The 23547-nt window shown below is 44.4% G+C and overlaps 1 protein-coding gene and 1 long non-coding RNA gene across 8 annotated transcripts in view; one reads left to right on the top strand and one right to left on the bottom strand.

Annotated features, from left to right (window-relative positions):
* The window catches only part of LOC144092541 (1-phosphatidylinositol 4,5-bisphosphate phosphodiesterase delta-3-A-like), a 102022-nt gene that overhangs the window by 64019 nt on the left and 14456 nt on the right, over positions 1 to 23547 (top strand). For all 3 annotated transcript variants that reach the window (XM_077625420.1, XM_077625421.1, XM_077625422.1), the window contains 3 exons: positions 6673 to 6765; positions 6863 to 7016; positions 22278 to 22394. In XM_077625420.1, coding sequence (XP_077481546.1) covers positions 6673 to 6765; positions 6863 to 7016; positions 22278 to 22394 — 364 coding nt within the window. The remainder of the gene's footprint in view (positions 1 to 6672; positions 6766 to 6862; positions 7017 to 22277; positions 22395 to 23547) is intronic.
* On the bottom strand, positions 3199 to 23388 carry LOC144092542 (uncharacterized). Of its 5 annotated transcripts, none has more exons than XR_013306066.1 (7): positions 23288 to 23388; positions 22842 to 22917; positions 22630 to 22705; positions 21988 to 22060; positions 21510 to 21906; positions 9235 to 12136; positions 3199 to 3996 (listed from the first exon to the last, which is right to left on the bottom strand). It is a non-coding gene; the product is annotated as an uncharacterized LOC144092542 (long non-coding RNA). The 5 variants fall into 5 exon arrangements; XR_013306067.1 differs by having other exon boundaries at positions 3199 to 3993; XR_013306069.1 differs by lacking the exon at positions 3199 to 3996 and having other exon boundaries at positions 8567 to 10251; positions 11932 to 12136.

The following is a 23547-nucleotide window of genomic DNA, read 5'->3' as shown; positions in this document are numbered from 1 at the left end:
GCCGCTGACTGTGACCTTCACGCTCGCTGCAGAAGCAGCATCCTTATCTTTTGTTTACAAATTCCAAAACGCTCTTTTTTCTTTTTGTCCTCCTGTGCACACAATTATAACGCTTTTTAGAGAAGACTAAATTAATTCCTCTCCCGATATCCAACTATATCACCATAGTTTGCCAAGACCCCATAATCACAATATGCTGCAAGCACAACTATATCATAGCAAAACCCATTTCTGCCCTCAAGTTTGCTTCAGCACCCCCAAGGCCAATTATTGTAATATTCTCCACGGAAGGGGTCCCCCAAAAATTTTAGTCGCTTGTGCGGTCCGCGCGCATACTATACTGTATTATAATGTCAACATTGTCAAATCAGCCGCACCAAAACAGAGCGCTTCCCCCGCAATCAACGCATTATTTGGCAAGTTTAGAATATGACAAAAACGCAGTTTTGGCAAGCCCGCTAAACATTTAATTTGCCGTTTTGTATTTCTGTTAACCAAAATATTCCCGCTAGCAGACGGGAACGAAACCAGGATAAGCCACAATAAGCCATTTCATTCCAGTACATTGACAGTACATTTAGTTACTATTAACAAAGCATGCCTAGCACTTGGAAATAACCATTTTAATTGCCGTTTTACAACTTTCAGCATCATACAAAAAATTCCAATTGAATTCATTCACAAAGAATGTGATCTCTGGTTTAAAATTTAGCTCAACATCCTCATTCAAATCATTTTGAGCAGGCCTGTCTTGTTTTTAGAATAAAACAGCCCATCGCCTCGCTCCTATCAACCAGCCGAGGACCGCTATCATTTACAAAACAGCACGTTTTGCCTTTCCCCGCCTCGTCATCAAAAACAATAATTAGTATCTGTGGAACAAGCCGTGTCGCTTGTGTCTCCCTTCACATATTATATATAGATTACTTCTATGCTTAGTGCGTATTTTATCCCGCAGGTTTTAATATTTCATGCATATTTAAGCTGGCCAGCAAACCCATATTTGTTTATCCATAAATTTAGGTGTTTAACCCTTGTAGCGCTTTGATTTTCAACAAATTTCAAAATCCCCATTCTTTGATATTTGAGCTGCCCATATTGAAGGGAGCTCGCGTGCACTCAGTTATCAGTTAGCAAATTTCTTTTCCGCGGAAGGACACACGTAACACACGCAACACGTAACACACGCAACACAAATGTATACCCTAGCTTGATATACTGTCAGAGTTATATTTGTACCTTTCCGGACCACGGCACAGGACACCCCGAACTGCCCCTAGTTTTATAGACTCCAGCTCTGTCTCTTTTTACCTGGCAGCGACTAGTATACCCAGGGTTTTTAACGCAGTCCCCTGGACGCGTGTCGCAGTCCCCTGGACGCGAGTCTCATTTAAAAAAATGGACCTCACGTGCAATGCCCCTTCGCGCATTTGGAACCCGTCAACAAACGCAGACATTCACGTGGACTTACCAGATATGACCCCAGATGTCTCTTTCAGAGGGTTAGTCGTCGAAACCGTCGAGAACCCAGGCGCTCCTTCGAGTTATCCAGCCCGGAAAAGGGTATTTAAGCGCCGTGCACGGTCTTTCCAAATATCGAACGGGAGCGACCTGGATTCTGCTTCGGTATCTTGACCACAGGCTCGAAGGACCAAATGTTAGGTTCATCCAATTGTATGTTTATCCTTAGGTTTTTCCAATTCAGCTTTCAATAAAAAAGGCATCTGTAGTCACATCACATTTAATTCTTGCAAGAAGAGAATACATCCGGCAGCTCGCCCCACAAGATTATTCTAACGAGTGGCATTATGTCCTGCCCATTTAAGGCCTCAAATCAAAACAATTACAAGGTTATCGACTCGATCCAATTGCGTAAGCAAGAAACAAAACAATTCTATAATCAAGCAAACCTAGCGTCAAACTAGCGTCACAAATTAAAACAATATGCTTGATAACAATCCGCTGACCCAACAACAATTTAAGCGTCCTTCACAGATCTTCATTGCGAACTTGCATCTGGGGAAAGGGTTGAGGCGTATCTTCCAGTAATCAGTCCTCGGAGCAAGGACTCAGTGTATTGTTTTATGTCTTTGCGAACTCGTATCTCTCGCTGGACCCAGCTGTCCTGGAGAGCGACCTTGGCGTAAGCGTTTGTCTTCGTTGAAAGGGATCAACACATATATATATATATATATATTGTTTAATATAGTTACACATTTAGGATGAGCATTACTATTCCTAATAAGCAAATATATTGATTAATATAGTAAGCATGTATATTATAAGGCTTTATATTCATTGCAAACACATTTATAATAATGATTACTCCAACATAAGTAAAGCAAAGTGTTCTTCATTGCAAGCAAATATATAATAATGTAAGACTAATAATCCTAACTGTTGGGTTGGGTTGGATAAGATTGGGTTGGGTAAGGTTTGGTTGGGTTGGATAAGGTTGGGTTGGGTTGGATAAGGTTGGGTTGGGTAAGGTTTGGTTGGGTTGGGTAAGGTTTGGTTGGGTTGGGTAAGGTTTGGTTGGGTTGGGTTTGGTAAGGTTGGCTTGGGTCGGATAAGGTTGGGTTGGGTAAGGTTGGGTTGGGTTGGGTAAGGTTGGGTTGGGTTGGGTAAGGTTGGGTTGGGTAAGTTTGGGTTGGGTAAGGTTGGGTTGGTAAGGTTGGGTTGGGTAAGGTTGGGTTGGGTAGAGTATTGTAGGGTAGGGTTGGGTAGGGTATTGTAGGGTAGGGCTGGGTAGGGTTGGGTAGAGTTGGGTAGGGTTGGTTAGAGTAGGGTTGGGTAAGGTTGGGAAGGGTTGGGTAGGCTAGGGTTGGGTAGGCTAGGGTTGGGTAGGGTTGGATAGGGTTGGGTTGGGTTGGGTAGGGTAAGGTTGGGTTGGGTAGGGTTGGGTAAGGTTGGTTAAGGTTGGGTAAGGTTGGGTAAAGTTGGGTTGGGTAAGGTTGGGTTGGGTAAGGTTGGGTTGGGTAGGGTAGGGTTGGTTAGGGTTGGGTAGGGTTGGGTAGGGTTGGGTAGGGTTGGGTAGGGTTGGGTAGGGTTGGGTAGGGTTGGGTAGGGTTGGGTAGGGTTGGGTAGGGTTGGGTAGGGTTGGGTAGGGTTGGGTAGGGTTGGGTAGGGTTGGGTAGGGTTGGGTAGGGTTGGGTAGGGTTGGGTAGGGTTGGGTAGGGTTGGGTAGGGTTGGGTAGGGTTGGGTAGGGTTGGGTAGGGTTGGGTAGGGTTGGGTAGGGTTAGGTTGGGTTAGGGTTAGGTTGGGTAGGGTTGGATAGGGTAGGGTTGGGTTGGGTAGAGTATTGTAGGGTAGGGTATTGTAGGTTATGGTTGGGTAGAGTAGGGTAGTGTTGGGTAGCCTAGGCTAGGGTTGGGTAGGGTAGGGTTGGGTTGGGTAGGGTTGGGTAGGGTTGGGTAGAGTTGGGTTGGGTTAAGTTGGGTTGGGTTGAGTTGGGTTAGTTTGGTTTGGGTTGGATTGGGTTAGGTTAGGTTGTGGAAGCATTAAGAAATATTAAAATGCAATTAAAAAAAGATAGAAGGCAGCAAAAACACAAAACGAGCAAGAGCGGACAGAGCTACCGCTACCGGCTGCCCTTTGAGCAGCGCCATCTTAGATGCAGTAGCAAGAACGGATACAAACACAAGAAAAAGACATAGTAGAGTATGATAAAACTGGAACCACACACAGGAAGTCTTCCACAAAGTGGGGAACTTCTGCACACTGAGACGGAGGTTTAAAATATGCAGAGTCACTCTTCCAAGCATATCCGCATAGTCCCTCAGTAGTCTGGAGCTGAAGAATGAACAGGAAGAGAGTATAACCCCTCAATTCCGTTTCCGGCCTAGTAAGCGTCGACAGCTCTTCCATCTTATCGATGAGGGATCTCGCTTTCCCCATAATAATAGATGGAATGATTGGTCTGAAGCGTCGCTTCTTCTCCCGGCACTTTTGTCCAACTCCGGATTTCCAACGTCATCTAGGTGTTGCTCTTTCTGCTGTGAATTATAAGACACTTGATTGGTGAAAAGGTGTGGTATTTTTTGTCGGATGGACTGTTTTAATGAAAACATATTAATTGATTATGATTTGCATGTTTAGTCATCACATTTTATGACAGAACAAATTATTTTGGCGTTCAGATTTATCAAATATACTATAAGTAGCAGTAAAAGAAGCTGTGGCAACTTCCTTGTCTATAAAACATCTCTCCATCCATGTCCACTTTAAATGTTACTGATATTTTGTTTTGTAAACTGACATCACTGAAATACGCGATGAAGACAGTTTGTTCCGAAATTTTGTCAAAATAAATCAAATGATAATATTAATAAGATTATAACTGATAGTTGGCGGCCCAGTGGGCGGTTGGTTAGTGTGTCGGCCGTTTTCTTGTGCCCTGTAATTTCTTGGCCACCGATTCAGTGTGACCCCCACCTATTCCCAATAGCTAGCCGGGATAGCCCCCGTGACCTTTGCAAGAGTGAGCATTTCAGAAAATGAATGAATAATAGTTTGTGTGTGTCGATCGATCATAAATTGACATAAACCACCGCTTTTTGGATCAGAATCTGCTTGATCGAGTTAAAGTATTCTGAATGGGGTGTTTAAATGAAGCATTTTTATTCTGATCAGGCCTAATCTGAATAGATGTGAATATGTAAATGTAGTCATTGCTTCATGACAATTGTACAGGGAATGATTTTTTTCTACCACAATTGCTATGTTTTAATTTGTCTTTTAAAAAAATATTAAAGTGTATGACTTTATTTGATCATGAACCAAACCTAAACCGACTACAGAACTTTCTGGGTGTATGCAGAGCTGCCAACTTCTCCGGGATTTTCGGAGTTCACACTGGACAAGTAACGCAAACTCTGAGACTCCTGACAGCCTCCAAATCCCCAAAATCCCCAAAACTCTCACTTATTTTTTTTTTGAAGCAACCATTTCGGAAAAGTACCAAATTTCCAATTTAAATGCCTCGAAATTCACACCATCACTACGGCTTCCACATCTTACTTCCGCATTTGATTCAACTGCACTTTAAAAATAAAAAAAGAGCCCAACCAAGTGATAGCTAGGTGAGCTGGATCAGATCACCTCTGTCTAGCCCTCACCCCAGCATACACTCCATTCCGGAGGCTAACAAGGCCACAAATAAAGACAATAAAAAATTTGGCCCGAGGATGCCCTTTCTCAGCTGCAGGACTGTTTTTTCCGGATGAATTCGATAACACGAGTGCATTGTGAATCATCTGAGTTACATGTTCTGACAAATGACTCGTCTTGTGCGACTTCAGTTTTTTCATAAGGAAAGTAAGTATTATTAAGGCTGACTAACCAACCAGTCAGGGTGTCCCCCATCTCTGGCCCGAAGTCAGCTGGGATGGGCCCCAGCAACCCCCGCGACCCTGGTGAGGATAAAGCGGTTCAGAAAATGAGATGAGATGGGTGTATATAGTAATCTAAGTTCATTTAAGTTAAATTTACAGTTTATTTTATGTTACGAGCGTGTTGCCGTATGGCAAGTCTCTCTCCTGTCCTTTCACTCTCTCTCGCTCGCGCCGTCTCTCTGTACTGAGTAATGTCACATTTTAGTATTGAAGATCATAAACACTAGATAGGTATTTGTTACATTGTGAGTAGGTGGTGAATTAGAACCAATAAAATGTTTTTCCATTTAATATCCTGTTTTTTGTGTTTTTTCAGAGGGTGGGAATGGATTAATTTGTATTTAGTTATTTTCTAAGGAACAATTTGATTTGAGATACGCATAAATTGACACACGAGCTCGGTCCCAGAATGCATTATGCTCGGATCTCAAGGTATTACTGTAGTTGTTTTGCTCGATTACACTGTCTTTACAACGCTATACCACTAGAGAGAAGTGTCATTCTACAGGGGGTTTGTGGGAAGGTGGATGTGCTTTATAGTTCACTTGACAAGTGTCTGTGTACAAGGCAGTGGAATTAAGTTGCCTTATGGACAAGAGTCAACAACTTTGAAAAAAAGACTGTAAAAGTGTGAGTGGAGACTGTGGTCTCATTGAACAGGAAATTTAAGTGACAAATATCTGTAGAAGCACAGGCAAGAATCCTCTGTGATCATTTCTTTTCTTAAGAGTACTAATTTAAAGGCACACTATCAAGTGGTAGCGCTTTACTGATTTTGATAGCAGACAGGGTTCTTTACTTTGTAAAACAAAACAAAAAAGCACAAAATACAGTTTTAATCCCATTTTGCTGTTGGTCAGGAAACTACAGTGGTAAGTGAGTGATGTCACTGGCATTTAGCGTCTTCGCACACTGTCATCTTCCGTTTAGGTAGCCACAGTATACATTTTAAAATTATTTACTTCCTGTTAACTAAACTTTGATGATAATTACTTTATTAAAAAACAGTTAAAAGTAATAAGATTATTTTTCATTTACATTCATTAATTGCCGGTGTGGAGATTGCACCAATGCCTCTGCTTTACAAAACCTAACAGTGAAACAAACCACATTTTTATTTTGCTGGTGCTCTTATTTTAATTCTAATGTTATGTCCCCCAGTTTACAATAATATCAGCTTGCCTGCTAGTGCTGGAAATTAATTTATAGACAATTTTGTATAAAAATACATAATTTGTTTAAATGTATATAACAAAACAGTTGTAATTTTGTTCACAGGATCTCAAGGGTAAAATTCTGGTGAAAGTAAAAAAAGACAACACAGCAGAGGGATGTGCATCAAATATATCAGACCTCAGCTCTTCAGACAAGGTCAGCAAAGCTAAAAGTAGTATTCATGAAAGGAAGAAAGATTGCATTTTTTATGGTGATGGTATTTCAAGTAACCTTTTCTTCTATGTAACTCCAGAAAGCTGGGTCAAAAATAAGTCCAGAGCTGTCAGAATTGGTCGTGTACACCTGCAGTGTCCACTTTAAAAGCTTTCAACATGCTGAGAAAGCCCCCCCAAGCCACATGTCATCATTTTCTGAAAGTGAAGCTCTCCGACATGTTAAAGACTCAGGTACTGTATGTACTTGCATGTATTGAGAGCTACTCACTTTGAAAATTTAGAGCCTTTCCTGTGAGCCTATCCCAGCTGACTTCGGTCCAGAGGTGGCGGACACCCTGAATCGGTGGCCAGCCGTTCGCAGGGAACGAGGAGACGGACAACCATTCATGATCACACTCATTCCTTTGGGCAATTTAGAGTGTCCAATAGGCCTAACTTGCATGTATTTGGAACTGAATTGAATTGAATGCTTTTATTGTCGGGCGGCCCGGCGGCTGAGTAGTTAGCACGTCGGCCTCACAGCTCTGGGGTCCTGGGTTCAAATCCAGGTTGGTCCACCTGTGTGGAGTTTGCATGTTCTCCGGGGGCCTGCGTGGGTTTCCTCCCACATTCCCCAAAAAAAACATGGTAGGCTTATTGGACACTCTAAATTGCCCCTACGTATGGGTGTGAGTGTGCATGGTTGTCTGTCTCCTTGTGGCCTGCGATCGGTTGGCCAACGATTCAGGGTGTCCCCGGCCTCTAGCAAGGAGTCAGCTGGGTTAGGCTCCAGCACCCCCAACGACCCTAATGAGGATAAAGCGGTTCAGACAATGAATGAATGCTTTTATTGTCGGTACTCGGATTATTCGCCTAAAGACGTTTCGCCGACGGAAGTTTGACAGACGGACAGGTCGCCGAATGGACGTTCCGCCGAACGTTCATTCGGCCGAACGAAGGTTTCGCCGAAAACGGGATTCGCGCGTTCGCCCCGCCCCCGGATCGTGTGTGTACAAGTTTTTCAACCTCGGCCCGCGAGCCATATACGGCCCGTTAGGATTTTTAATCCGGCCCGCCGCCGTCGTCCAAATTATAGTAAAAATCAATGATTCATTTCCCTTTGCCGCTCATCACTCTCAATTTATTAGTCTACCATCAATGGCAGCCCGGGAATAAGCACTCTTGGGCGGGCATGGCAGCCCTGGAATAAGCACTCTTGGGCGGGCATGTCAGCCCGGGAATAAGCACTCTTGGGCGGGCAGATGTAGCAGAACCGAGCCGTGAAATGACAGCAATTGGGTCAAATCCATCCTAAAACAGCATTTAATGATTAAATACAAATACTGGAGCTCTTTGGACATTAGAACCGAGCCCAGGGAAGTGAATTCCTCGGTAAAAAGTCGCGATGATGTCGCGATGGAGGCAAAAAAACGTCAATATACGTCCATTCGCCAAACGGCTCAAAATGCTCTCAAATTCGGTCAAATCCAGCTGAAAACAGCGTTTAATGATTAAATACAAATACTGGAGCTCTATAGACATTAGAACCGAGCCCAGAGAAGTGAATTCCTCGATAAAATGTCGCGATGATGTCGCGATAAGGCAAAAAAACGTCCATATACGTCCATTCGCCAAACGGCTCAAAATGCTCTCAAATTCGGTCAAATCCAGCCGAAAACAGCGTTTAATGATTAAATACAAATACTGCAGCTCTTTGGACATTAGAACCGAGCCCAGGGAAGTGAATTCGTCGGTAAAATGTCGCGATGATGTCGTGATAAGGCAAAAAACGTCTATATACGTCCATTCGCCAAACAGCGTTTAATGATTAAATACAAATACTACTATTTGTATATACATTACTAGAATACTAAAATTATATTCTAGTTGCTAAAGAAAGCATGGTAGAATCTAAAAGAATGCATTTCATAGTTCACATTTCCCCCTGTAGTATCTAAAATAATTTTAATTAAACACATTAATTTGTATCCCTCGCCCCCAGGTTCTAGAATACAAATATCATCAACAGTTACTCTTCACAGGGTATGGAAAACAACAAAGTCACTTGTCAAGGCAGAGGCGAAAACTCGATGTATTCAGGTGTACTCGAGAAAAATTCCTCTACATCCCTCTTAATGAGCGAACACAATTTTTAAATCAAGACAAGTACATTTACACAGAGGACTCGACATCCTGGGATTCGTCACACTTCGAAGGAGTGCGATAATCTCCAGTATGGTTTGCCATGCGGTGGTACTGTATGTCACTGTAAGCTACTAGCGTGTGCTGGATTGTGTTTTGAATCATAGCGTTCACACAAAAATGCAAAATAGTAGCATAATCTCAAGAATGGGGGTTGCAAATTCAATGAGATTGGAGAATCATGGTCCGGTTGTAAACCACGACCACAGTGATGCACCTACGGCTGAGTGATCCTGGCCCATGGTGTTGACTACACGAGTAAGGTTACCTTTGTCGCTGGTTTCATCTGGGATGAAGGTGCAGCAGTGTTCTCCCATTATGGCACACACACACACCTCCATCCTTGGCTGTTATCAGATCCAGGACCATCCGGTTCTGCAACTCCATTTCCCTAAGGGCTTTTAAGCCATCTGATATACCCTGTAGGGCCTTGACAGTTGGGTTAATGAAGCCCCATGCGATAGTTCAGTGTCTCTATACGGAGCATAACTTTACCCACTCCTAGCTGGGGAAGTGCTGACAGTATGATTTTCTGGGGTGTAGGCCACAATTGATGGTCATCAGGAACATAACTGCCCCAGATTGAATCGCGTGGTTTGAATTGCAGTGATATCTCTTACTGTTATGTTCACTCCCCTTAAAAGGAATGCATCTTAGACCATCTGGACCATTGCACAACGACCTATCCAAGCTATGGGGAACTTCAAAAACACTGTATGTCCACACATCCAATACCCATCATCTTGAGCCCAGCACATCAGGAAGAGTGTAATCGTCCCTCTTTGTGGCACCCAGGGGTGCACCATGAAATTATACCACACATCTTCTTCATAGTAGTTCTCCGGATTGTTCTTCTCATACCACTTCACTCTTCTCTGTGACAGGAGTCTGTCACCATCTCATTTTCCAGTTCGAGTCTTTGTGGGCGGGGCATTCAGACACGCCCAGGCTGCCACTGACAGTACAGTCACTGTGATGAGGGTGGCAGCAGCTTTTATTGTGGCTTCTGTGCAGGGGTGCAAAGTCTATAGGAGGTCAAGGTTAAATGAGGGGTGTTCGTGGCAGGTGAGGAGATGTCAGATGAGTTTTTCACAGACAAAGGTTTTGGCACCATTCCACTTCCAGTCTACTCAGAGTCACCTGTCTCTTAAACTACCTTGACCTGGGATTGGTGAATCCACTTCAACTTTTCAGCGATCTTTACTGCTGTGGGGGTTGGTGAGTTGGACCAGGACTTCCTTTTTATGACTCGCATCAGGATCCAGTCACCTGGCTTCACCACCTCCTGTAAGGAAGACAAAGGGATTCATGGCAGCTACATGTTCTTTGGACAAGTTTTTCTCCACCCTTAGTCTCTTGCCATGGTTCACCTTCCCATAGGGGAAGCTGGAATGGTATTCCATGAACTATCTCAATTGGTGTTAATCCCGAGCTAGTTGGTACTATCCTCAAATATGTTTTGACCAGTGATAGGCATCCTAGCCATGGCTTCTTTATCTCTTCCATGGTTTTCTTAAGCCTTAGTTTTATCGTACCATCCGTTCTCTCTACTGGTCCCACGCTCTGCGGATGGTACGAGCAGTAGTTTTTTAGACTTATTCCTAGGTGTTTTATTTCAAATAGGTAGGTACCTTTTGGACGTTGGCCTCGTTTTGGCCTGAGGTTACCTTGCACATTATGTCTGCAACAAATTAAACAGTTCCTACAAAAATAAAGTAGTATTTAGACCTCTGGGACATGGAACACACGCTGTACCATGTCCATCATCCCCCTGTTGAGACATGGCTCCTTCCATGGCTCAATTTTGGAATAAATTCTTTGGTAAGCACGGTAGGCCTTTAGCTGTGTACAGGCCGTCTGCAGACTGTTCTGCGCCTTCATGTATCCATGCATCTTTTTCTTTCTGTGGTGCAATGTTTTGCATATCAATTAATACTGTTTTTGGGATCAACTCGTTTTTTTGTTGTTGTGTATACTGTGTAGTACGTATTTGCGCTGCTTCTTTAGCTGCTGCATCAGCTCTGTCATTTCCTCTACTGATTCTGTCATTGCCTTTAGCACGTGCTTTACATTTGCATACAGCTATTTGGTTGAGCTTAATACCCCAATGAACAAAAATCACAACAATCTTACTTATTCCATCACTATAGTTTGTGAAAATCTAAATGCCTTATCAGTCAAAATTAAATATGCTAGCTGGTATTCTATTATGATCACTGCTTTCTTGTTAGATCAGGAACTATATTTGTTTTTCCTTTCCTTCCTGCAATTACACAAATTAATTAAACATACTAAAACTATAAAAAATACAAAAGGCAAACCAGGCTGCTCTCTCCTCAGGAAAACAGTTTTCCCGTTCTCTGCAATAGTTACATTCACATCAATTAATATCCAGAAACAAATGTACACATTTATAATTCTGAATAGAATTGAACCCACTAAAATGTAACCACCCCTTGTTTGTCAGGGTTAATATTTTTAGCATAACTGTGCTCTTTAGAGCAATTAAAGCCCATTACTTATAAAATGTATACTAATCAAGTCCCAATTCATTCAATAATGTGTATCACTTTGCATATTAAACTCAGTTGTTTGAAATTCAAAATACCCCAATCTAGTAGCCTTTTTTATCAAATGTAACATTCCATTGTCTTTGAAGTTTGTCTATCATCTCTTATAAAACTTTCTTAATCAATATTTTTTCAATAGTCAGGCATAAAATTAAAATCTAGTTACAATTCTGTCCATTGTAGTTTCTCTTTTCTTTCTGATCGTTTACTTTAACCCTTTGTAAGAAGGTTTAGTCGCAATTTGAGATAATAAAACCAATATAAAAAGTTCCCTATGGTTTATGGCATTGCTCCCTGAGCAATAATCTTTGGCATTGCTCCCTGAGCAATAATCTTTCCAATCAATATTGGAGTGCTTGCCATTTTGTCTTATCACGTCAAAAAGTTTATCTTACCTGTCTCCTCAAACCTTTCAACTGAGAGACCTTCTTACAGGGCACAAGGTGGATCCACATTGCCCTTTCGGCTATTTTCATGTCTGCTGGTTGGTCAGCAACACCTGTTGTGGACGTTCCCACTTTCGGTCGTGCTAGTGCTTCTTCTCTATACTTTAGGTTGAGCACCCGAGCTCCTGGGACCACCGTTGGTCCAGTCCGTTTCCTGTTGAGAAGCACAGTCTCTTTCTGCTAACCCAAATTCAATGCGTTTCTTTAAAGATTTTCTTTGATCTAGTTAGCCAGATTAGCCTCATCATCCAGTTCTAATCGTGTAGCTAATAATGGCGTTTTGTATGGTCTACTAAATGGGATTTCCATATCTTGTTGTCCGGTTGACCTCGTTATGTAGGCGCAGTGATTTCATAACGAAAAATTGAACCTTTTGTCAATCCTGTCTATTATTCTGTTAACACAATTTGGATGCCATGTTCACTATAAATCAATGGTTCTTTGGAATTCCATATCATGCACTGTCTTTGTTTTCTTTTCTCAATGCTCCCAAATTCCCCATTTCGCATATCAGATTTGTTCCTCCACTTCAAGTTTAACATTTGGAGTACTGCTGCTACATTTTCATCAAAAATTTCATTGGACTAAATAATTTTCCAACTCCGTCGCCGCCATCCCTGAAAAAAGGCTTATTGGCAATTTCAGAAATTGATTTCAAATTTCTAAATCATTTTCCACCTTGATATCTGATTGATTGATTATATATTGGTGGTTGGCCAATCAGAAACACAAAAAGACAAACAACCATTCACGCTCACATTCATAGACATCAGTGGTCTGCAAATTTTTATAACCACTGGAGGGCGCCATCCCCTAGCTGGGCTTCTTGGCAGCTAATCACTTTTTGCTGTCCTATCAGCAATTATCATTCTCAAAGGAAATAGGTCAACGTTGTTTGGTTGACACCAATTGTTCGATGCTTATGCAATCCGCAGTATTGTAATACTTATTAATATGACCCACGGCAAAGCATATTTCACCTGCTCAGGGCAAAACAAGGAATGTTTCCCGTGCACTAAATACATCCCATGCCTCTTCCGTCCTAGGGAAATCATGCCTATCCTAAATTAATTATTTTGTCTAAACCTGCCAGATACAATTTACCTAATACTTTGGAGTAATGCCATTTTTGCATTGTTATCTTCATGTTTGATATCATTAATATTCTAAATTATTCTTAATACTTAAGTCTAATTCGTAAATCACTCTCATATAGCTCTGCTCTAGCTCCAGCGTGTGGTGGTTTAGGAGTATTGTGCAGTCTGTTGAGAGGGCGACCTGTTGAGTGGCGACCTCTCTCTCTCCCCTCCCCTCCCTGTTTGTGCCGGGAGAGGCTGGGTTAGTGGGGGTTGGTCGGCCATCTTGGCTCTTTGTTTTGACTTCAGTTGGCCGGCCGCCATCTTTTTCTCTTTGTACTGCCTTACATGCTTTGTGCTCTGTTTTTGTTTCTTACTTTCCCTTTTCATTTTTCCACGAGTGCAGTGGTCAGAAAATGTCTTTGACGGTTCAAACTCCAACTTTAAACACTTTTTACTTAATGTTCTATTGTTATGAACGTTTTATCTAAGGCCATATTTATGCTTGGTCTTATTCAAGAACGTCTTACGCTATATCTTACGTTATATTTTACGCTTTCTCTTTTCTAGGGACGTCCCGTCTCAATTTATTATCTCCTCAATACTTATTTTATTATCTTATTTATCCGCCTAAGTAGCATTCTTAGTCGTTTATCCTCTTATTTTGCGCGGCAATCATCGAGATTTATGAGCGCGTCACAACATCCTTTTGGTTTATATATTTCCTCCTATGAAGATTACTTGCATGCTTTCACAGTTATTATTCTATTTTTCTTATATTGAGCTCTGTTTTACTCACTCTCGGCACGGTATTTCTATACTTTTACTCTATTTTAACACAATCTTCGAATTCCCTGGACGGGGGGTGCGACCTTCGTCAAACGGACGGATTCGCTTCGCTCGCTCTCAAAATTATAATCATGAGAGAGAGAGTTTGTAATTGCATTGACAATGCAAGCGCATTAATATCTAAATATCTGCGTATTATTGGCGTGTGTACATGTTATTCGTCGCCGGATTCGCTCGCTCGCCCCGCCCCCGGATTCGCTCGTATTGGAGTGGAGTGGGTGTACATGTTTTTCAAACTACGGCCCGTTAGGCTTTGTGTTGTGGTAATGACGACATGGCCTATGTCCGATTATTATTATTTTTAATCCGGCCCGCCGACGTTGTCCAAATTATAGTAAAAATCAATGACCTCATTCATTTCCCTTTGTCCTGCAATACCGCTCATCACTCTCAATTTAAAGACTGCTTTCTTTCGTTGAATAATAATATGTTCTTAATGTTGAAAGTAAATTTGAAAATACATTTTCACCTTCAATTGTGTCTTGTTTCTTATATTTCAATCCCCAGGTTTGATAAATTACATTGCATGTCCAAATCCTGTCAAATTTTAGTATCCATTCTGGCCCGCAAGTCAAAAAGTTTGCCCACCCCTGGTATAGACAAACCTGCCTCTTTTATACTATTATTGTCCCATATTAAACACATTATCAATAAGCTGCCATTGACGGCGGTAGACGTCCGATTCATGTTGATTGAGGTGCAGATGCTATTTCTGTTATTAGAGCTCCATCAAGTGGATATATAACGCAGCAGTCAACATGAATCGGATGTCTACTGTCCATTGACGGCGGCTGCGACGCCAGTGAGGCGGACGGCGACGGCCGCCCTGGCCTTTGCCTTCCGTCTTACTTCCGTCACAGCAGACCTGGCCTCCACCTTCGGGCTCACTGGCGCTGCGGGCATCCTGGCTTTCATCGTCTGTCTCAATGGCCTCACGGCCGTCCAAGACCCCATGCTCTGCCTCTCTAGCGCCACCGCTTTTCTAGCCTCTGCACTCTACGTCACTGATGTCACGGCCGTCCTGGCCTCTGCTATCTGCCTCACTGGAGTCGCAAGCCTCCCGGCCTCCATGGACCTACTGGACTTCGCCGTCTGCCTCCCCGGCATCGCCGCCGTCCTGGCCTTCGCCATCCGCCTCACTGGTGTTACGGCCATCCTGGCCTCCGGCGTCTGCCTCAATGGCATCATGGCCATCGCGGCCTTCGCCATATGACTCACTAGTGTTGTAGGCATCCTGGCCTCCATCGTCTGTCTGACCGGCCTTGTGGCCGTGCAAGGCCCCACGCTCCGCCTCACTGGCATCACAACTTCCCTAGCCTCTGTGCCCCACCTCACCGGCCCCGCGGCCATCCTGGCCTCTGCTATCTGCCTCACTGGCATCACGGCTGCCCTAGCCTCTGTGCTCCACCTCACTGGCGTCGTGGCCCTCCTGGCGTCTGCTATCTGCCTCACTGGAGTCGCGACCCTCCTTGCCTCCGCTTTCCGCATCACTGGCACCAGGGCCGTCCTGGACTTTGCCATCCGCCTGACTGGTCTTGCGGCCATCCTCGCCTCCACCTCACTGGCATCGTGGGCTGTCTGCCTCACTGGCGTCGTGGCCCCCCTGGCCTTTGCCGTTCGCCTTACTGGCCTCACAGCCGTCCTGGCCTCCGCCGTCCACCTCGCTGGCGTCGCTGGCATCCTGACCTCCACCATCTGTGTCACTAGCTGTCCCAGGCTCCGTACTTTGCCTAACTGGCATCGTTGCCGTACTGTCTTCTGCACTCCGCCTCACTGGTAACGCGCCCCCCGGCGTCAGTCTCACTGGCGTTGCGGCCGTCCTGGCCTTCGCCGTCCGCCTCACTGCCGTCCCGGGCGTCCTGGCCTCCGCTATCTGCCTCATTGGCTTCGTCAGAGCTGCCAACTTTCCCCGGACAAGCAACGAAAACTCCTAAACTCTGGACAACCTCCCTAAACTCCGCAAATAAAAAAAATGTCACTTAATTTTTGGGGGAAGCAACCATTTGGGAAAAGTACCACATTTCCAATTTAAATGCCTCGAAATCCACACATCGCTACAGCTTTCGCATCTTACTTCCGCATTTGATTCAACTGCACTGTAAACCGGATGAATTCGGTTAGAAGAGTGCATTGCGAATCATCCGAGTTACAAGTTCTAACAAATGATACGTCTTGTGCGTCTTCAGTGTGGCATTTGATCTGGAATGGATTGCATGGGTATCTTAAATCGCTTTCACATTTTCGTTTTCTTTTTTTTCATAAGGGAAGTATGTATTTTTAAGGCTGACTAAACCACCAGTCTTTTGTTTTGTAATAATCCTATCATTTCCGGGGTTGTACTAAAAGAAGAGGGCATACACAGAAGAGTCTTATCAAAATTGAATGTGGATGCATTAGATGCACTTGATGGCGGCGCGCACAGGTGCAGCGGCTCATTGCTCTCCAGTTTGGTGTCGTTCGTTATTTACTAACATCTGCGAGGCAAACTTTTTCTACAGTCGCCAGGATTTAATTACTCTCGGAAGGAGATGCGATATATCCATCACAACAGACTACCAACGGACCTACGATATCCCCGAGGACATCTCGAGACCTCCGGGATCTCCGTGGATAGTCAGCCCACTCAGAGTACGTCGGAGGCGGCAAAGGGAAAGAAAGCAAAAGCGCGGATGCCGAGCGGGCCTAGCTGCTAAGCTAAGGCAGCAACCACACCGGGCACCGCTTCCGAGTATCTTTTTGACCAACGCCAGATCCATCACACACAAAATGGATGAGTTTGAACTTCCGATTGCTACCAACAGCTTTGTCAGGAACTGCAACATTATTCTCATCACGGAAACGTGGCCACACCCGCAAATCCCTGACGCCGCGGTATAGCTAGCTAACCGGACGCTATTTCGAAACGATCGTTCAAAAGAATTAACCGGAAAAAGCAAAGGAGGGGGACTTTGCGTGTTCATACACAATGAATGTTGTTGCGACAGGATCATTAACACTCACTTCTCCCTGGATTTAGAGCTATTGGCAGTACGGTGCAGGCCCTTCTATCTACCTAGGGAGCTAACGGTTATCATTGTAATGGCTATCTATATTCCACCGGATGCTAACGTTAGCACGCACGGCACTTAACCTCCTGCTAACGGCTGTAAACAAACAGCAGCTTGACCAACCCGATGGAGTCTTTATTGTCGCTGGTGACTTCAACAAAGCGTGTTTAAAGACTTCTGCCTAAGTTTATTCAGTATGTGAAGTGTCACACCAGAGGAGACAAAACTCTAGACCAGGGGTCTCAAACTCGCGGCCCGTGGGCCAACTGCGGCCCCCAGGATGATAATTTGCGGCCCCCGTCTTAATATGAAAGATTAATGTTCGTGCGGCCCGCAAGATTTATATGAATGACACTTGTTGTGTTCGGAGCTGAATGAACCAATCACGGTGAGGTATACGGCTCTGGAGGGCGGGACATCGGCTGGGCTGTCCAGTGCCTCGCTCACTCACTCATTCATTCCTCCAATCAGCTGGGCGGAGGAGAAGCGGTGATGCCGATCACTCCGCTCGGCGCGCACACTCCTCCGCTGCTCTCAGCATAGAACATAGAGCGAAAGTGCGCATGCGCCACAAACCCGCGCGACTGAACGTGAAAGATCAACCCAAGACTCATTCCAAGTGGAAAAACAAATTACAGAGCCCCAGAGATGTCTCTTTCAAAGCCTGGCGTGAAGAGAAAGGTCGGTGATGAGCACAGACAGTTTCAAGAAAAGTGGGGAGTGCAATATTTCTTTGTTGAACACAGGGGCACCCGACGTGTCTCATTTGCACTGAAAAAGTTGCGGTGCACAAGGAATACAATTTGAAACGTCATTATACTACGACTCGTAGTCTACGAGACATGCTGAGGAGTACGAAAAATACCAGGGAAATGAGAGAGCCAACCAGGTTGCCAGTCTTAAAACATGTCTTCTGAGGCAACGGGATTTCTTCAAGAAGGCTACCAAAGACAGTAATGCAGCAGTCGAAGCTAGCTACGCCGTTTGTGAGTTGATCGCTAAAGCAGGAAAGCCATTCACAGAAGGTGAATTTTTCAACCACATCAGCCTTTCTGCCAACACCGTGGCAGAGCGCATTTCTCACCTGTCAAGTGACATTTATGATCAACTGTGTGAGAAAGCACAATGTTTCAGTGTATATTCAGTGGCTCTTGATGAGACCACAGACATCACAGACACTGCCCAGCTCGCAACATATTTCCGTGGTGTTGATGACAATTTTGAAGTAATGGAGGAGTTGCTCACAGTAATTCCAATGCATGGCCAGACCACCGCTAAGGAAATATTTCACCAGCTGTGTGATGCCATTAAGAATGCTGGTTTGCCATGGAAGAGCTTTGTTGGAATAACAACTGACAGGGAGGAAGAATGGACTGGTAGCACTTGTTCAAAAAAACTGGAAGAGCAGGGTGTGGAGGAGGCCATAGCTCTGCACTGCATTATCTATCAGCAGGACCTTTGCAGCAGATGCCTGAAGTTTGACAATGTGATGTCTGTCGTTGTGAAATGCATCAACCAAATCAGATCCAGGGGCTTAAAGCACAGAAGGTTCCGTGCTTTTTTAGAGGAAATGGAGTCAGAATATGGGGATGTGCTCTACTTCACTGAGGTACGTTGGCTCAGCAGGGGAAACGTGTTGAAGAGATCTTTTGAGTTGAGAACAGAAGTAAAAGACTTCATGAGATAGACGGGGTTGCTGTTCCTGTGCCAAGTGATCCCAAATGGCTCATGGACTTGGCTTTTCTTGTTGATATCACACATGAGCTTAATGTACTGAACAAGAAGCTACAAGGCCAGGGGCAACTTGTCAGTGCTGCCTATGACAACGTGAGAGCATTCTGCACTAAACTTGTGTTATGGAAAGCCCAGCTCTCTCAGACAAACCTTTGCCATTTCCCAGCATGCAAGGCTCTCGTGGATGCAGGCACACCATTCAGTGGTGAGAAGTATGTTGAGGCCATTTCGAAGCTACAGGAGGAATTTGATCACAGATTTGCAGACTTCAAGACACACAAAGCCACATTTCAAATTTTTGCGGACCCCTTCTCCTTTGATGTGCAAGATGCCCCTCCTTAGCTTCAAATGGAGCTCATTGACCTGCAGTGCGACTCTGCACTCAAAGCCGACTTCAGGGAGGTGAGTGGAGAAGCAGACAAGCTTGGGCAATATTTGAGAGAGTTGACCCCCAGCTTCCCTGAACTTTCCCAAATGTTCAAGCGGACCATGTGCCTTTTTGGGAGCACATACTTGTGTGAGAAGCTCTTCTCCACCTTGAACTTCAATAAGTCCAAGTACAGGTCCAGACTTACTGATGAGCATCTTCAAGCTCTACCGAGGGTCTCCACTGCTTCCTCCCTCAAGCTAAATGTGACTCAGCTATGTGAGGAGAAGCGCTGCCAGGTCTCTAGCAGCAAGGAGTAGGCAAGAGAAGCCGTGTTCAGAATATTTCATGTTCAATGTTCCATTCAAGTTCAGAAAGTTAAAGGTTAAAGAGCTGTTAATACAGACATTTGAAACGGAATTAAAATAATTCATTTTCTCTACTTAGCCAGCTAATGTATATCTACTGTATGCTCATTATTATTATTATTTTATATTTGTATTACTGATTGATTGATTTTTTATTCATCTTTAAGTTAATTTATTTAATTCATTATTTCTTGTTAAAAAATAAAGATATTTGATAACGTTGGAATGTTTTATCAGCGCTTTTCTTGTGGAAATCCTGATGCGGCCCAGTCTCACCCAGACTCGGCCTTTAGCGGCCCCCAGGTAAATTGAGTTTGAGACCCCTGCTCTAGACCATGTTTTTCTAATAACAAACATGCTTATAGAGTCACTTCCCTCCCTCACCTGGCTATCAGACCATCTCTGCCTGTCCCTCACCCCAGCATACACTCCACTCCGGAGGCTAACAATGCCACAAATAAAGATAATAAAAACTTGGCCCGAGTATGCCCTTTCTCAGCTGCAGGACTGTTTATCCCGCACCAACTGGGAACTTTTCGAACACCACAAACTCCAGGACACTGTACTTTCCTGCATCAAAAACTGCACGGACAACGTCACTGTTAATAAACGGATACGGGTTTTTCCTAACCAAAAACCCTGGATGACCAAGGAGACACAGGCACTTGTCAAATGCCGTAACACCGCCTTCAGGTCAGGGGACAAGGTACAATACAGCGCTGCCAGAGCAGAGCTGAAGAGAGGCATTAAAAAGGCCAAGGCAGCATATACAAGGAAAATTGAGGAGCACTTCACAGGAAATAACCCAAAGAAGATGTGGCAGGGAATACGACATATTACCAATTACAATGACAATAATGTCTGTTAACGCATATGCCTCACTAGCTGAGGAACTGAACCCTTTCTTTGCCCGCTTTGAGACTGACAAATCAGACCCACTCTCAACACCCCCACCACCACCCTGCAGCAGTACACTTAAGTTTCAGTGAGACTGGTAATGCGGTCTGTGAACACCAGGAAGGCTGCTGGCCCCGACGGACTACCTGGCAAGGTGCTCAAAGCGTGTGCTGACCAGCTGGCTGGAGTTTTCACAGAAATGTTCAATTGTTCCCTGCAACAATCCATCATTCCATCTTGCCTGAAATCTGCCACCATTATCCCTGACCCTAAAAAACCAACCATTGACAGCCTGAATGACTATAGGCCTGTTGCACTCACGCCTGTGATCATGAAATGCTTTGAAAAGTTGGTCGCCCGCCATATCAGGAATACAATGCCTCCCTCAGTTGACCCTCACCAGTTTGCTTATAGAGCAAACAGGTCCACTGAGGATACTATCCCCATAGCTCACACACACAGCTCTGAGCCACCTGGAGCACCATGGGAATTACGTGAGGATGCTTTTCATTGACTATAGCTCAGCCTTCAACACTATAATACTGGACATTCTGACTGACAAACTCTCCCACCTTGGACTATCCTCTTCCATCTGCTGCTGGATAAAAAAACTTCTTAATCAACCGTCCACAAACTGTTAGACTTGGTCCCCACCTATCTTCCTCCATTACACTGAGCACTGGCTCCCCTCAAGGCTGTGTACTGAGTCCTCTTCTGTACTCCCTGTACACATACGACTGTACACCAACCCACCAGTCTAACTCCATTATCAAATTTGCCGATGACACCACTGTGGTGGGACTCATCTCAAGAGGGGATGAGTCGGCCTACAGAGATGAGGTCAACAAACTGTCTTCGTGGTGCTCGGTGAACAATCTCACACTGAACACCACGAAAACTAAAGAAATAATCCTGGACTTTCGCAAATGCAGCATAGATTTGGGCCCACTCCTCATAAATGGAGTATGTGTAGACAGGGTCCAGTGATTAAATGTAATTTAAAAAAGTTAGAAAGGCTGTAAAACACAAAAAACAAATAACAGTGGACAGAGCTACTGCCACTGGCTGCCGCGTGACGGCGCCATCTTCGTAGCTTTGTGCGACTTCAGCTTGACACATGGTGGATTTACTGACTATAAAAGGTACGTAGAAGGACCCATACACAAAGATAAACCGCCATCTGCCTCACCGGCGTCGCGACCATCCTGGCCTCTGACGTCTGCCTCACTGTCGTCGCTGCCGTCTTAGCTTCAGCGCTCCGTGGCCTCCGCCTCACTGGCGTCACATTCGTCTCTGGTCTTTGCTGTCCGCCTCAACGCCATCACGACTGGCGGACAGCGGAGGTGACCTAAACTGCGGGCATGGCAGCGGACGTCTGCGCCATTCGCCTCACGGGTGTCCTGGCCTCCGCCGTCTCCCTCACTAGCATCGCGGTCGTTGTGGCCTCAGCTATCCTCACTGGAATCGTCTCCATCCTAGTCCTCTGCTATACACCTCAGTGGCTTCGTGGCCTATGTTGTCTTCCTCACTGGCATCGCGGCCGTCCTGCCCTCCGCCGTCTGCATCACTGGCACCACCATTTCCCCCTAAAAAAAGAAGAAAATGACTTTGTGGGCGTCATCGGGTGGGAGTCCAAGTCGGTAGGACAGCCGGCGGAAGTTTCTCACTGCCTTCACCGCCTGGTGCCACGGGCAGGAGCGTAGCCAGGGAAAAAACGAGACTGTTGCAACGGGGCCGGAACTCATAGGGAAAGAGAAAGAGATAGATTGAGAGAGAGAGAGAGCGAACAAGTGAACAAGAATCAACAAAAGTCAATGAGAGACAGATTGTTTTCCCTTTTTGTTGCCGTTAACACATCAGCGTTATGTCCAGAAGAGGTGCATTGAAATCTCCATTGTTCCATGTTTTTCAGTGTATATTACTTGATTTTTTAGGTTTGTATATTTTTGCTTTCCAGGGATGTGTTTCGTACGTCACAATAGCCACCACCTAACCAGGGTATACCCTTCAGCACAGAGGCTACAGTCTTCCAACTACAACCCTCAGGGAATGTGGAATGCAGGATGCCATTTTGGTAAGGCCACCTAAAATTAATCGTATTAACCCTTTCAGGACAGCGGTCAATACCGTGTGCAGTCGATTAGTCGCCGGTCTTTTGGTCGCCAGTCTTTTGGTCGCGGTCTTTGGGTCGCCCGGCAGTAAAACTTAAAAATTCTAGCAGTAAAACTTACAAATTCTGTACAAAAATTACAAATACAAACTTACAAATTATAATTATGAAATATATATATGCAACATATTGCACTTACTAAAAGCTTTACTGGGTATTTATTAAGGAAATCTGCTGTGTTCGTCCAATGCAGCTTCTCTACTGTTCTGTATTGCCTGCAAGAGAAAACATTTTAGCCCAATTAGCATGCAACATTTTTTTATATATATGTATATATATATATATATATATATATATATATATATATATATATATATATATATATATATAAATGCAACATATTGCACTTACTAAAAGCTTTACTGGGTATTTATTAAGGAAATCTGCTGTGTTCGTCCAATGCAGCTTCTCTACTGTTCTGTATTGCCTGCAAGAGAAAACATTTTAGCCCAATTAGCATGCAACATTTTTTATATACTCAGTATAAACTGCGAGCACAGGCGCACGTGCGGCCGTTTCGATAGTCGTCATCGCTCGTATAGATATCAACAAATTTGTTCACCCAATTGGCATGCAACTGATAGATTTTAACATTGGGGGGTACACGGTCGATTGGTCTCCGATTTTTTTGGCTCCGGTGTTTTGGTTGCAGTATTAACTCGCGCGCGCGGCCGTTTCGATAGTGGTCGTCGCTCGTATAGATATGAACAAATATGTGCCAATTGGCATGCAATTGATAGATTTTAACATTGGGCGACAAAATGTCCAGGTCATTTTCCTTAAAGAGTGCTACTTACGGTCAATTCGCGGTCGTTTTCGTCCGTCTCTGATTGCGCGGCACGCCGAATGGAGATAGGTCGCGTCGCAACCTGGCCGTCCGGAGAAGAATGGAGATCCCTCGTGGTAACCCGGATGTAGATCTTGCGTGGCACCCGGATGTCGGAACATTTAATCCAAATCCCCACTATTATTTGTTTAATAAAATAATGTGTGTTAAATGGACGCCTATGACAGTCAATGGCAGCAGCTGGTGTGTTAAATGAGTGCTCTTATTTCT

This window comes from Stigmatopora argus, chromosome 18, assembly GCF_051989625.1.
Source record: "Stigmatopora argus isolate UIUO_Sarg chromosome 18, RoL_Sarg_1.0, whole genome shotgun sequence".
NCBI lineage: Eukaryota > Metazoa > Chordata > Actinopteri > Syngnathiformes > Syngnathidae > Stigmatopora > Stigmatopora argus.
The sequence above is the reverse complement of the archived record's forward strand: the minus strand, read 5'-3'. Positions and strand labels throughout refer to the sequence as shown.